Below are 15,827 nucleotides of genomic sequence, written 5' to 3'. Positions count from 1 at the left end.
ACCACGAGCATGTGCACCTGGTAATGAACCCGAAGTACAGATTGCGTCTACCTCAGAAGCAGTGGTATTGGAAGCTGACGAACCAACCAATGACAATGAGCCAGAATCGACTCCGCCGCAAGAACAGGATACTCGAGAAAGGCGCTATCCAGTCAGGATCAGGAAGCCTCCTCAAAGACTGAACTTATAAATGATTATTTCAGTTGATGTATATAGTACAGAGAAAATTGTAATTGTAATTAGTTATTATTTAGTTGTTAAATGAATGTTATGTACTTTTTATCTAAAAGGGGAGGAATTGTTGTGTATGTACCTTTAAGAGAAGAACTGATTTTATACTGCAGTACCGGCAGTGACCACACCTGTATATAAAGCCATAGCAGGCTTCTGTACTTCAGTCTTAAGTTACCCTCTGTTCAGCTGCTAGCACGAGCAGAGGGAGCAGCCAGACTTTGGAGAGTGGATTAAAGTGGTGGTCCCCTGACCAGGAAGAGGAGGAGAACGTTGGACCACCACCACCACCACCAATTCCACCATCATTACATCAACTGAGGTGCCTGGAGAGAGAGGACAGAGGAGGAGAAGGAGAAAGGAGGCCTACATCAACATCAACCAGGGGAGAGGCCTTTCTATCACTGCCTCCCCAATTTGGCCTCCACTTCAGGAGAGGGAGAGAGGGGAGAGAAACCAACTGCTTGAAAGGAGGGAAGAAAACTTCATCCGGAACATCTACAGGTGGGTGTTATTTGGGGCACTCTCCCAAGACTTTGTATTTTAGGTGGGGGGAGAAAAGAAGAAGCAAGGCCGGATCATCAAGGGGTGTAGTGTGTGTGCTCTTGTTAAAAGCTAGGCCACACACACCACTAATTAGCATCCCTTCTATTGCCTGCCCTGGGAGAGCTTGGAGCTGCCCAAGGTGAAGTCCTTAATTTAATTTAATTACCTCGTTAAGACCTGTTGCAGGACTAAGCCTGGGCTTCTCCAGCTTTTCCAGGTGAAGACGTCTTCTCCCCCTGCCAGAAGACCACCATCACCAAAGACTTTTTCCATCAGAGAGTGCAACCCTGCCTACACCCACCCACCATCCTGAGTGGCAACACTGCCCTTTGCGGCCTCCCTCCTTCCCACCCCCCCACCTCTCTCTCTCTCTCTTTGTCTCTCTCTGCCTGTCTTTCTAAGGCACCTTAGTTTCATCTATTTTATTAATTGCCAATTGAAGCAGAGGGGCGAGGGCTCCTCTCCCAATTTAAATCAATAAGGAGAGAGGTGTGTCCTCATTTTAATCAGCTCCCTCTGCTCAATAGAGGACAAAAAAATATATATATACACCGAGGCCATTAACACCTTCAGGCCTGTGACTTGGGGTGAGTGTAGCCCTTAAAAAAAAGCACCCCAGAATGGCGACTGCATCTTCGCCGGTGGCGGGGCCAGCCGGGACCTATGCGAGAGTGGTAGCCACAGCCACAGCTGCTCCCGCTGTTCCTGCTGCCCCGTCACCTTTTCGATTAATAACAAAAAAGCTTGGGGTGAAGAGCTACACTCACCCCACTATGACCATCGAGGCCTGCGTCAAGGCCATGGCTGGGGTTGTCGGCCCCTCAGCCATCGTCGCGGCCTCGAAAATGTATGGGAAGGCTGTGTTCTTCCTGGGGTCGGAGCGGGCGGTGTCGCTGGCTGTCGCCAAGGGGCTCACCGTGGGCGGGACTTTCCTGCCGGTGGATCCTCTCGAGGCCACCGCGCAGAGGATCATTATTTCCAACGTCCCGCCCTATGTTCCTGGTGAGCTCCTCCTTCCCCATTTGCGACAACTTGGGGAGGTGAGGTCGGGGATCACGCCCATCCCGCTCGGCTTCCGGGAGGCCAGCCTTCGCCACGTCTTCTCCTTCCGGCGCCAGCTGTTTATCCAGCTGGCGCGGGAGGAGGACACTGAAGGGGCGTTCGTCGTCCTCCACGAGGGGACCGCCTACCGCGCCTTTTGGACGTCGGACGGTGTGAGGTGCCATGCCTGCAGGGAGGTGGGGCACATCAGGAGGAACTGCCCTGCCTCCAAGGCCGCCGGACCGTCTCGTGCGGCCGAGGCTGGCGCCGCCGCCGCCGCCCTTCCCCCCGGATCTGCCCGCGCGTCAAGTACGTCTGATGCGCGGTTGACGTCGGGGGCCGATGCCACCAAGGCCTCCGACGGGGGGGAGGGAGCGTGTCCGGCCGGAAAGAAGGCGCGGGGAAAAAAGAAGCACCTTAGGGCAGGTCCGCCCGTGGATGGTGAGCCCTTGCCCCTTGAGCCCCTTACACCCGCGCTCCTCGCGGAGTTGATCAGGGCAGATGTGAGCGGGAGGGGCCCCGTGCCCGAGCCTGTGGCCGCAACCGCCGCAGCGGTAATGCCAATACCTGCGGCCGGGCTCGGGCCCGAGGAACCCGACAAACCTGCTCCGCCGGAGGGAGTCGAGGAGGAGGCCTTTGCAGACATGGAGGTCTCCCTCGCTCCCTACGTGCTAAAAAGAAGGCGCGACCCCCTGGATGAGGAGGAGGACCGGGAGGAGGAAGGTCCCTCCGAGCAGGGGGAGTCGTCGCCCGCCGCGGGTACTGCGCCCCCCCGCCCCCCCAGCGCTGTCGTCATCACCAGCGATCGGCAGGGGTCGCCTGTCCCTCGGGAGGCTGAGGCAGATGTGTCTGTCCAGCACGTGCCTCCCGGGGATGGGGATGAGACCCTGCCCGTGGGGGGGGTTGCGGAACAACCCGCGGCAGTAATTGAAGTTGACCTTTTATCGGTGTCGTTACCCCTCGCCGGGTCGGGCAGCCTGGGGGCTGGGTCGGGCGAGCTCGAGGATAATGAGCTCGCCCAATGCGACCCGGACGTCTCCCAGGGGATGCTCGTCCTGGTGGAGCTTTTAATTCAAAACCCCCCGTCCGCTGGGTCGGAGGTTGGTGGCGGGGAGGAGGATGGCCCCCTGGCTGCGTCTCTGGTGCCGGACGTACTGGAGGAGCTGGAAATTGTTCTCTCCCCGGTTTCTCCGGTCATTCCGGCGTCTGAGGCGGAGGGGAGCTCTGAACCGCCGCCGTCTTCTGGCCCGGCACCCCTAGAGGAGCCCAGGGAGAAATCCTCTGCCGCCGATCCTGGGGGTGGGATCCGGGCGGAGGCGGGGCTGGCTGGCGCGGCCGAGTCATTCGCTTCGCACTGCGCGGCGGACGGGTCGGCCGCTGGTGACGACCCCCTGGAGGAGGATGGGGACTCGGTGATGGGCACGGAGGACGATTCGGACTCCAGCGCCGACGTGGCGATGGATGACCTCGTGCCCCTTGCCGAGTCTCCCCTCATTTCCGTAAGGGAACTCCGGGATTTTATGGCCACGTGCCTGGGTCAGCGCAATAAGGTCCGGCTGGCCCTCGACAGGTGGTCGGAGCTGGCGCTGCTCATCGATTCCGTCCGCGCCGCCGTTAAGATCTTGGGCGCGGACGAGGGTGTGAACCCGCTCGAGCTGCGTCGGCTCACAACGTTTCTCACTGGGCTGCTGAGGAAGTGGCGGCTGACCAGCGGCTGCGCTTCCTCGCCCCGTTAGGTGTAGGTAGAGGTTGCACTATGCTTCTGACATGAAGATAACCATAGCCAGCCTCAACATCAACGGCAGCAGGGAGGCGCGCCGCAGATTCAATAACTTCTCGGTCCTTCGGGACGGGAAGTATGCGGTGTGCTTCCTGCAAGAAACCCACACCGTTCCGGGAGACGAAGCCACGTGGCTCCTGGAGTGGCAAGGAGGGGTCAGCATGAGTCACCTCTCCAACAATTCCAGCGGGGTGGCTATCTTGCTGGCCCCGCATTTTCAGCCGGAGATCTTGGGGGTCAAGGAGCACGTGCCGGGCCGCTTGCTCCATGTCACTGTTCGCCTGGGGAGCGTGCCGCTCCATCTAGTGAACGTGTACGCCCCTCAGACCAGTGCGCAGCAAGTGCGCTTCTTCGAAGAAGTGTCCGCTCTCTTGGGCTCCATCGACGTGGGCGAGTGCGTCATCCTCGGGGGGGATTTTAACTGCACCCTCGAGGCGAGGGACCGTTCGGGTCCCCCGCGAAGCCCGGCGGCGATGGAGAAGTTGAGGGACCTGGTTGGGTCCTTCGACTTGGTGGACGTCTGGCGAAATCTCCACCCCGACTCCAGCGCCTTCACTAGCGTGAGGTCTGGGGGAGGAAGGTCCAGAATCGACCGCTTCTACATTTCCCGGGCGTTCGTCTCCTGCGTTCCGGCAGCTTCCATGCGGCCGGTGCCGTGCACGGACCACCACCTGGTGTGGGCGGAGCTCGCTCCGCTGCGCGCGCGGGGGGGGTCCGTGTACTGGCATTTTAACAACCTGCTGCTGGAGGACGCACGGTTCCGGGATTCGTTTCGTCGATTCTGGGCCGACTGGAGAAGGAAGCAGGGGGGCTTCCCCTCCTTGAGGCTATGGTGGGATGTGGGCAAGGCTCACATCCGTCTCTTCTGTCAGGAGTACGCGAAGGGGTCGACCAAGAGGCGGGAGGCCCGGGTCGGGCGGTTGGAGAAGGAGGTGCTCGACCTGGAGTCCCGTCTCGGTCAGGTCGTCGAGGACCCGGCCCTGCGGAAGGTGTACGAAGAGAAGAAGGGCGCGCTGAAGGACCTGCAGCTCGTCGGGTCCCGAGGCGCGTACGTGAGGTCGCGGATCCAGCTCCTGCGGGACCTGGACCGCGGCTCCCCCTTCTTCTACTCGCTGGAAAAAAGACGGGGGGTCCGTAAGCAGCTCTTGGGGCTGCTGGCCGACGACGGATCTCTGGTCTCGGATCCGGAGGGAGTCAACGCGGAGACCCGCGCCTATTACGGGGCTCTGTTCTCTCCGGATCCGTCCAGCGAGGATGCGCGCAGAGTTTTGTGGGAGGACCTGACGAAGGTTGGCCCGGAGGGCGCCGAAAAATTGGACGCTCCGCTAAGTCTGGCGGAGCTGACCGGCGCCCTCCGCCAGCTCTCTAGGGGAAAGTCCCCGGGGCTGGACGGGCTGACCGTGGAGTTCCACAGGGCGTTCTGGGACGTCTTGGGGGGCGACTACGCGCGGGTCCTGGGGGAAAGTTTGGCGACCGGGGAGATGCCCCTCTCTTGGCGCAGGGCGGTCATTGTCCTGCTGCCTAAGAAGGGCGATCTCCGCCTCCTTAAGAACTGGCGCCCGGTCTCCCTCCTCAGCACGGACTATAAAATCTTTGCCAGGGCCATGTCTGCTCGCCTTGGCACCGTGCTGGCCCACATGATCCACCCCGACCAGTCCTACACGGTCCCGGGCCGGACCATCCACGATAACATCCATCTGGTCCGGGACCTGGTCCACCACTCCCAGAGGGCTGGTCTGTCGGTCGCCTTCCTTTCCCTGGATCAGGAGAAGGCGTTCGACAGGGTGGATCACGAGTATCTCTTCGGGACTCTGCGCGCATTCGGGTTCGGGACGCATTTCGTCGCCCGGATCCGACTTCTGTACGCCGCCGCGGAGTGTCTGATTAAAGTTAACGGGTCCTTGACGGCGCCCCTTCGCTTCGGGAGGGGGGTGCGTCAGGGATGCCCCATGTCCGGTCAGTTATATGCCATTTGCGTGGAGCCTTTCCTGCGCCTCTTGCGGAAGAGGTTGACGGGACTGGCTCTGCAAGGGCCGGGCGTGGAGGTGGTCCTCTCGGCTTACGCCGATGACGTGCTCCTCACGGTCACGGATCCCGCTGACTTGCGGAGGATGCGGGAATGCCAGCAGATTTACTCGGACGCATCCTCCGCCAAGATCAACTGGGAGAAATGTTCCGGACTCCTGGTGGGTCAGTGGCGGGTGGACTCCCTGCCGGAGGAGTTCAGGCCTTTCGCCTGGAGCACCACGCACCTCCTCTATTTGGGAGTCTACCTTAGCCCTGCCGAGGACGCTTGGCCGGCAAACTGGCAAGAGCTGGAGGCCAAAGTCACCGCTCGCCTAGGACGCTGGACAGGACTGCTCCGAGTGTTGTCCTACAGGGGTCGAGCGCTAGTCATAAACCAGCTGGTGGCCGCCATGTTGTGGTACCGGTTGGTCACTTTGATCCCTCCCCCTGCGTTTGTCGCCAAGATTCAGAAGAAGCTCATCGACTTCTTCTGGGACAAAAGGAAGCACTGGGTCTCTGCCGCGGTTCTGTGTCTCCCGCTTAGGGAGGGCGGTCAGGCGCTGGTGTGCCTTCGCACCCAGGCTGCGACTTTCCGTCTTCAGACGCTGCAGAGATACCTGTACGTCGAGAATCCTCCGAGATGGTGTGCGCTGGCGACGTTTTTCTTCCGCCAGCTGCATGGCCTCAATTACGACACGCAGCTCCTGTTTGCGAAAGTGGGCAGCAGGCGTGCCGGCCTGCGGGAGCTGCCTGTCTTCTACCAGGAACTACTATGGGTTTGGAACTACGTCGCTTCCAGGCGGAGCTCTCCCCCGTCAGGAGCGGCGGCTCTCCTTCGGGAGCCGCTGCTCAGGAATCCGCACCTCCACGAACACGGGTTCGGGCGGCTGGCGGAGGGTAGGGCTGTGGCTGGCAAGGTGACCAGAGTCGGGGACCTGCTCGATGGCGGAGGAGCGGGCTGGATGGCGCCAGAGGAGCTGGCGCGGCGCCTGTCCTGGGCCAACGTCCAGCTCGCGGTCGAAACCATCGAATCGGTAAAAGCGGCACTGGGCCCCGACTCCACTAGGTGTATCGAGGCGGCTCAAGCACGTGGGGCGATCCCGTCCGAGCTTACCCCCGTTCGGACGGAATTCCTCATCGGCGCCCGGCCCCGAAACTCCCCTCGGGAACCGGCGCCTCACAACTTGAGCCGTCTCGAGGAAATACCCTCCGTGCCTTTTCATTCCGCGCGGAGGGGTTTCCTGTACGGGCTGCTCCTGCACACTCTCCACTTTGCCATCTTCGTCTACCGTCCGGACACGCCTTGGCGTGGCGTTTTGCCGACCGGCGGTAGCGGAGGTCCCCAATGGAGGGCTCTCTATGCGGGAGTCCTCCCTTGTTCCATCGGGGACTTGGCCTGGAGGGTGTTGCACGGAGCGGTCCCGTGCAATAAGGTTTTAAGTAGGTTCACGGACTCCCAGGCCGCCTGCATTTTTTGCGGCCTGGAGGAGTCCGTGTTTCACGTTTATATGGATTGTGAGAGGTTGCAGCCCCTCTTTCACTACTTGAAGGGGCTGCTCCTCGATTTTTGGTTGCACTTCAGTCCCACGCTCTTGATCTACGGTCACCCGGTGCGGAGGGGAGCGGACAGGTTGGAGGACCTCCTTGTGGGCCTGCTCCTGGGCCTGGCTAAAAGAGCCATCAATTGGTCCAGGCAGCGGGCGGTCGAGGGGGTCGTCCAGCCGGATTGCCTGCATCTCTTCCGCGGCCATGTTCGCGCCCGGGTGGCCCTGGAGATGGAGCACGCGGTGTCCGCCGGTGCGCTTGAGTATTTCCGCGACCGGTGGGCGCCGCGGGGACTGGAGTGCATCATCAACACGGAAAACCAAATTTTAATTTGATTTGTTAAGCTTTAGTTGAACTTTTGTTTATTTACAGTCGAATTGGTATTTTTGGGTCCAAATAAAAGAGTACCCTCTGTTCAGTAAATACCTGTTATTATTGTTCTCCTGCAGTCCGTGTATTATTGATACTCGGACACTACATGCACGGCACAATGTTGTCTCCGAAAATGGTAATTGACGTTGTATGTATAGCATAGGACCCTGATTTTCATATTTAAGAACCTACCGCCGGAAACAGATGGGTGCTTCAGCCACTCAACAGTAGACCCCGTTAAAAATGGCGGCGGCCAGAGCATCTGTATGAACGGGGCGATTAGTCTAGTGACCCCATTTTGAGGCCATTACCACCTCAGTAATGCTGATTTGGCCAAGTTAAAATTGGCCCCATATTTCTCTAGTTATCCCAGGAGTAGCATTCCCTCCATGTGGTGAAAGGTTGAGTTGTATGATGAGGGATCTTACTTGTAACTTTCTTCTGATTTACTGTTTTCTGTTTCTGTTACACACCAGGTACTGTTTGGATGCAGCAAATAATGAGCTTAATTTATTCTGATGGTGACCCAGCTGCCGTACAAAGCAAACCAGCAATAGAACGTGTTCCATGGATTGAGGTGCCAAACTCAAATTTTCCATTGCGCCCATCACCTCGCCTGAGTGTCACACATTTGCCCTACCAGTTAGTTCCAAAAGCATTGAAGAAAAAGAAGGGAAAAGTAAGAATTTTCTTTCTACTATCACTTGTTGTATAATGTAGCTATGCTTTCCAATGCTATTTATGTGTCAGCATTAAAAACATTTTTCTTCTTGCATGCTGGGTGCGTGGCTATAGATAACTGTAACAAAGATAAGACATTTCACAAAATAGACCCTAGTGATTCCTAAAAAAAATGTTTTTATTCGTTTATGGGATCAGGGCATCACTGGCAATGCCAGCATTTATTGCCCATCCCTAGTTGCCGGTGAGCCACCTTCTAGAAACGCTGCCGTCCATGTGGTGATGGTACTCCCACAGTGCTGTTAGGTAGGGAGTTCCAGGATTTTGACCCAGTGACGATGAAGGTAACGGCGATATACTTCTAAGTCAGGATGGTGTGTGACTTGGAGGGGGTGGTGTTCCCATGTGACTGCTGCCCTTGTCCTTCTAGGTGGAAGAAGTCGCAGGTTTGGGAGGTGCTGCCGAAGAAGCCTTGGCGAGTTGCTGCAGTGCATCTTGTAGATGGTGCACACTGCAGCCACGGTACAGGGAGTGAATGTTTAAGGTGGTGGATGGGGTGCCAATCAAGCGGGCTGCTTTGTCCTGGATGGTGTCGAGCTTCTTGAGTGTTGTTGGAGCTGCACTCATCCAGGCCAGTGGAGAGTATGCCATGAGACTTCATAGGGTCCAGAGTCAATGTTGAGGACTCCCAGGGCCACTCCTTCCTAACTGTATACCACTGTGCCGCCACCCCTGGTGGGTCTGTCCTACAGGTGGTGATGGAGGAGTCTTGGACATTGGCTGAAAGGTATGATTCTGTGAGCATGAGTATGACGATGTCAGGATGTTGCTTGACTAGTCTGTGGGACAGCTCTCCCAATTTTGGCACAAGTCCCCAGATGTTGGTGAGAAGGACTTTGCAGGGTCGACTGTGCCATTGCCAGTGCCGGTGCCGATGCCGATGCCGATGCTGGGTGGTCCAGTTTCATTCTTATTATTTTGTTTCATAGCAGTTAGTGACTTGCTAGGCCATTTCAGAGGGCAATTAAGAGTCAACCACATTGCTCTGGGTCTGGAGTCACATATAGGTCAGACCGGGTAAGGACGTAAGATTGCTAAAGGACATTAGTGAACCAGATGGGTTTTTACGACAATCCGATAGTTTCATGGTTAGCATTACTGATACTAGCTTTTTATTCCAGATTTATTTAATTAACTGAATTTAAATTCCCCAGCTCCCGTGGTGGGATTTGAACTCACATCTCTGGATCATTAATCCAGGCCTACTGGATTACTAGCCCAGTGACATTACCACTACGCTACCATTCCCTTATTATGCACTTATTATTATACTTGCCGCTAAGTCCTCCCAGCTCCGGCTCCAGTTTAGGTGGGGCTTACAATGCTGTTCTCCTCCCACCAGCCTCAAGTCTGTGAAAATTGGACCGCTCACCCAACACTGCCCACTACCACCACTCTCCACTTCTGAGCTATTCACGATTTCTGTCCCCTTCTTCCTGATGTTGCTCCCACCATATTCCTGTTTACCTTTCACTTTTAAAAGAGATGCATGGACTGGACTTTCTGACCCAACCTATTCATCTCTTATCTTTGTGCCTGCCTGGTCCAGTGAGCGCATACTTCGGGAAGCTGGCAGAATGGCTCCCCTGGGCCCATCCCCCAAACCTGGCCACTTTCTAAAGGCACTGGTTCCTCGTGGCACCCTCTGATGCTCTGAAGCCATTCTTCATGTGTGCACTCTTTGCTCTTATTACACTGCTAAATCAGTATAACTGGAGTCGGGAATCCATTCCACTAGGTCTCTCCCTGTTTTTGCATCTGATTTTCTGCCAGAGGTGAAGGGAGACTAATAGTACTGTAGTGAGCGTATTTAATGGTATGCAGATGACAAAAGTATGTCATCCAACCAGATCGTCACAACTAAAAATCCAATCATGTATTTAGGAAATCTAGGCTGATACTCCAGTGCAGTGCTGAGGGATGCCATCTTTCAGATGAGGTGTTAAAGGTGCGAGTTGGGTAGAATTGATTGGGGAATGTCACTCAAAGGGTTGATGGTGGATAGGCAATGGCAAACATTCAAAGACCGCATGAATGAACTACAGAATTTGTTCATCCCAGTTTGGCATAAAAATAAAACAAAAAAGGTGACTCAACCGTGGCTAACAAGGGAAATTAGGGATAGCATAAAATCCAAGGAGATGACATATAAATTGGCCAGAAAAAGCAGTAAACCTGAGGATTGGGAGCAGTATAGGATTCAACAAAGGAGGACAAAGGGACTAATTAAGAAAGGGAAAATTGAATATGAGAGTAAGCTTGCAGGGAACATAAAAACTGACTGTAAAAGCTTTTATAGATATGTGAAGAGAAAAAGATTGGTGAAGTCAAGCGTAGGTCCATTGCAGTCAGAATCAGGGGAATTTATAATGGGGAACAAAGAAATGGCAGACCAATACATACTTTGGTTCTGTCTTCACAAAGGAGGACACAAATAACCTCCCAGAGATGTCGGGGAACATAGGGTCTGATGAAAGGGAGGGACTGAAAGAAATCAGTATTTGTAGGGAAATGGTGTTGGGGAAATTGATGGGATTGAAGGCCGATAAATCCCCAGGGCCTGCTAATCTACATCCTAGGGTACTTAAGGAAGTGGCCCTAGAAATAGTAGATGCATTGCTGATCATCTTCCAACATTCGATGGAATCTGGAACAGTACCCATGGATTGGAGGGTAGCGAATGTTACCCCACTATTCAAAAAAGGTGGTAGAGAGAAAACGGGGAATTACAGACTGATAAGCCTGACATCGGTAGTGGGGAAAATGCTAGAGTCCATTATAAAAGATGTAATAGCAGAGCACTTAGAAAACAGTGACAGGATCGGACAAAGTCAACATGGATTTACAAAAGGTAAATCGTGCTTGACTAATCTACTGGAATTTTTTGAGGATGTAACTGGTAAAATAGATAAGGGAGAACCAGTGGATGTGGTGTATTTGGACTTTCAGAAGGCTTTTGATAAGGTCCCGCATAAGAGATTAGCGTGTAAAGTTAAGGCACATGGGATTGGGGGCAAGGTATTGACTTGGATAGAGAACTGGTTGGCAGACAGAAAGCAAAGAGTTGGAATAAACGGGTCTTTTTCCGAGTGACAGGCAGTAACTAGTGGGGTACCGCAGGGATCGTTCCTTGGACCCCAGCTTTTCACAATATATATTAATGATCTAGACAAGGGAACTAGATGTAATATCTCCAAATTTGCAGATGACACAAAGCTGGGTGGGAGTGTGTGCTGTGGGAGGATGCCGAGAAACTCCAGGATGATTTGGATAGGTTGGCTGATTGGGCAAAAACATGGCAGATGCAATATAACGTGGATAAATGTGAGTTTATCCACTTTGGTGGCAAAAACAGGAAGGCAGATTATTATCTGAATGGCAATAGATTGGGAGAAGGGAAAGTGCAACGAGACCTGGGTGTCCTTGTGCACCAGTCGCTGAAGGTAAGCATGCAGGTGCAGCAGCTGGTTAAGAAGGCAAATGGTATGTTGGCCTTCGTAGCGAGAGGGTTTGAGTACAGGAACAGGGATGTCTTGCTGCAGTTGTACAGGGCCTTGGTGAGACCACATCTTGAGTATTGTGTGCAGTTTTGGTCGCCTTATCTGAGGAAGGATGTTCTTGCCATGGAAGGAGTTCAGCGAAAATTCACCAGGCTGATACCTGGGATGGCAGGAATGACTTATGAGGAGAGATTGGGACGATTGGGCTTGTACTCGCCAGAGTTTAGAAGAATGAGAGGGGATCTTATTGAAACTTATAAAATTCTGACAGGACTGGACAGACTAGATGCAGGAAGGATGTTCCCGATGGCCGGGGAGTCCAGAAACAGGGGTCACAGTCTAAGGATAAGGGGTAGGCCATTTAGGACAGAAATGAGGAGGAATTTCTTCACCCAGAGAGTGGTGAACCTGTGGAATTCTCTACCACAGAAAGCAGTACAGGCCAATACATTAAATATATTCAAGAAGGAGTTGGATATATTTCTTAAGGCTAAAGGGATCAAGGGGTATGGGGAGAAAGCAGGGATCGGGTACTGAAATTGGATGATCAGCCATGATCACATTGAATGGCGGAGCAGGCTCGAGGGGCCGAATGGCCTACTCCTGCTCCTATCGTCTATGTATCTATGTAAACTGAGGCCCTGTCTGCTCTCTCAGGTGGACATAAAAGATCCCATGACACTATTTTGAAGAATAGCAGGGGTGTTATCCCTGGTGTTTTGGCCAGTATTTATCCTTCAATCAACATAACAAAAACAGATTATCTGGTCATTATCACATTGTTGTTTGTGGCAGCTTGCTGTGCGCAATTAGCTGCTGCATTTCCTACATTACAACAGTGACTATACTTCAAAAGTACTTCATTGGCTGTAAAGCGCTTTGGGAAGTCCAGAGGTCATGAAAGGCGCTATATAAATGCAAGTCTTTCTAATTAAAAAAAAAATTAATTTAACCAAAAATTATAGTTTGAAGAATTGCCCCAAATCTATATCATTAAATGTTTTTACATCTGTCAAAGTATACATAGCGCACAAAGCATGAGAACACAGGACCGGCCATGGAATTTCAGCCCCTGAATGTCCTTTAAAATACCATGTTGGTTCATCACCCTTAAAAGTGAATCAGAGGTTTTAATCACAAGTTTGAATAGATTTTTATTTCATTATATAATGGCCCAGATTTCGCTGGAGCGGGGAATCTCGTGGCGTGCCCCGTTAGTTAGACCTGTTCTTGCACGTTTAGGTTTTTAAATGTTTGCCCACGAAGTTGCTGGAAGTGCGAGCTGATAACGGTGCAGTGAGGACAACATGGCATCTGGGACCTTGGTGAACATGGGACCAACAGTGTATCACCTTACCCAATGAGATTAAAGAATTGAGAAATAAACAGAGGAAGGACTGAGATAGATGGTGAATTAGAGTGGATGAATTCAATGTCAGAATTGGGTACAGGTAGAGAAATAAAGAATTAAAGATTAAGAGACTAAGGAAAAGTAAGAAAAATCAGTTAAAATTTGACATTTTTAAAATCTCAAACATTCATAACCTGATGGAATGAGACTTCACACTTCTAATTGTTCACTTTCTGGGCAAGAGGCAGTCATTAACAATTTTCATATTGTTAAAAGGATACATACGCTGTTAATTACTAGACTTACCTTTCTGGTGATTTTAATGGTCAATTAATGTGCAAATGAAGCAAATTCATGAAACTCACTGGGGGGTTAAGGGTGAGATGCCGTTTTTGTGAACGGTGGTGCGGTGCAAATCAGCCAGCAAGTGGCGATGTGCAATTCATGGGATATCTCTTCCTCGCCACACGGTGCCGGCCGATTTGCGCATTAATAACCCCGTGCGTTGTTCAGACACCATTATTTTTTTAGCAAAATTTGGGCCAATATTATATGAACTTAAAGGTGTAAAACTGATTCGCTGCAACTTCTGATAGCAGAATATATTTGCACACTGCCAAATTTTTTCATTTGTATAATTTTAGGTGCTCTGCAATTCACACTCTGGTACTTTTCATACAGATTATTTATGTTGCACGGAATCCTAAGGATGTACTGGTCTCTTCCTATTATTTCCATAAGCATCTTGCCCTGTATGAATCACCAAAGGATTTTCCAGACTTTCTAGAAAAATTCATTGATGGTAGAGGTAAATATTTAGGTTATTATTTCATGAACTTTGTGTAAATGTGTCTGTTTGATCATCAAAATTCATCCTTCTGCATAGTATTGTCTTAGTTATTTTTTATTATATTTAAGTAATAATGGACTGATTGAATGGGACTCTGACCTTTTTGCGCACCAACCATTATTATTACATTTCTTTTAGATGATGGGGGAGGAATAGTTATAGTAATCTAAAGCTGGGTATTTCTGGAAAATTATTAAAATGGCCAATTCAATAAAGAGGGAAGTGAGAACCCACACAGAAGGACCAGTTTTGTAGGGCCAATTATATGCAAGGCTCTGGTCTCAGCAAAAAAACTTGTGGTGAGAAGTGGATGTAAAAATCAGATAAGTAGACTCATATACCTGAAGTGCAACATGCCATATTGTGCGACAAAGGATTTTGGAACTTTGCCAGAAGCTGTGCTTCTGCCCTTGTCAACTTGTCACACTATAATTGCATATTTGCGTCAATGGAAGAGCTTCATGAATCTATAGAATAGATTGTTCTTTTCTTTTTTTCTATATAATGAAGATGAAAGTATAACAGAAATAAGACAGGGTGATTGTGAATTTGTCTTCCTGAAATCGTAAACAGGAGTGGGTAAAGAGAAGAGAGAACACTCTATACTGAAAATGAAGATAGAAGTATAAAGACAGAATATATGACTTTAAATTAGGGACTGAATGTCATCTGCGCACCCTGGTCCTTTGCATATCCAAATAATGGACCTAACAATTGTTTGAGGTGCCCTCTGCAATATTGGGTTGCCCTAAACCCAGCCGGCCCGATGATGGCTGAGTTCAGGAAAGCCAGGTCTATATGTGACCTAACTGGTGGTCCTCAAAGGAACTACTGCAGGCCGCAACAAATAAGGTAAGTATATAAAATATACTTGCCTCAATGTGGAGCTGGGAGGAACAGGAGTGCTCCTCCCAACTCCACATTGAAACCACATGGGCTGCTGCCAGCCACTGCTTAACCAGCCGCCCCTCCGCCCACCCGATCGCACATTCGCCGCTGCCACCCTCCTGATCTCGCCGCTACTCTCCCCAATCGCTACCCACCCTTCCTGATCCTGGCCACCGCTACCCATCCTTTCGGTCACCTCCTGGTTGTCCCCTTCCATTTCCATTTTGAGGACTTGCCTGAGAGCCACTGCTGGTGTCACAGCGGCCTAATCATGGAGTCCTGTTCTCCAGCGATCTGCCTCAGGACAGCTATTAGGTGTCCACAGCTTTCCGGCTCTGATAATAAAGCCCTAGGCCCAATATTACCTGCACTTCAGGCCTATCCATTCAGGCCCAGGAATCGATCCCTACGCACCTGTTTTGGGCGCGTTCAAGTTCCTAGGCCAATATATTTTAAATATACCAGCCAATTAGATGTTTCAATGCAATATTGATGCAATAAGTTGATATCTCATTAGTACATTGATTTTTATTACATAACAAAACTAGATTTTCCCAATGCATGCAAATCAACCAGGTCTGTTAAATTTGTTTTACATAACTTAATTATATGCTGTAATCTACTTTAAACTTCATCTCCTACAACAGAAAATAATGATTTCTAAGTGCCTGCCTGTCTTCAGACATTGTTATAACTTTTTGTACATGGGTAAAACTTCACTATGTAAATCTGTAACGTTAACTTTGCCTCGGTTTTCACAGAAGTGTGGTGGGGGGAATAAAAGGATACAAGAGAAGAACGTGGAGCAATTAGGATAACTATAGATAATAAGGGGAGGTCAAAGAGGAAGTAGCAGAGGCTCTGATCATAGTCTTTCAACCATCCTTGGAAGTAGTAGTTGTGCCAGAGGACTGGAGAGTTGCCAATGTAACATCTCTATTCAAAAAGGGATAAACTAGGCAACTATTGACTAGT

The 15,827-nt window shown here is 51.4% G+C and overlaps 1 protein-coding gene across 4 annotated transcripts in view; it reads left to right on the top strand.

Moving 5' to 3' along the window:
* Positions 1 to 15,827, top strand: part of LOC147112772 (amine sulfotransferase-like) — an 86,273-nt gene that overhangs the window by 54,956 nt on the left and 15,490 nt on the right. For all 4 annotated transcript variants that reach the window (XM_085997372.1, XM_085997369.1, XM_085997370.1 and 1 more), the window contains 2 exons: positions 7,999 to 8,201; positions 13,796 to 13,922. In XM_085997372.1, coding sequence (XP_085853498.1) covers positions 7,999 to 8,201; positions 13,796 to 13,922 — 330 coding nt within the window. The remainder of the gene's footprint in view (positions 1 to 7,998; positions 8,202 to 13,795; positions 13,923 to 15,827) is intronic.

Source organism: Somniosus microcephalus, chromosome 9, assembly GCF_052327205.1.
Source record: "Somniosus microcephalus isolate GS21.2 chromosome 9, FLI_Smic_1.0, whole genome shotgun sequence".
NCBI classification, from domain to species: domain Eukaryota; kingdom Metazoa; phylum Chordata; class Chondrichthyes; order Squaliformes; family Somniosidae; genus Somniosus; species Somniosus microcephalus.
Note: the sequence above shows the minus strand (reverse complement) of the source record. Positions and strands in the feature narration are given on the sequence as shown.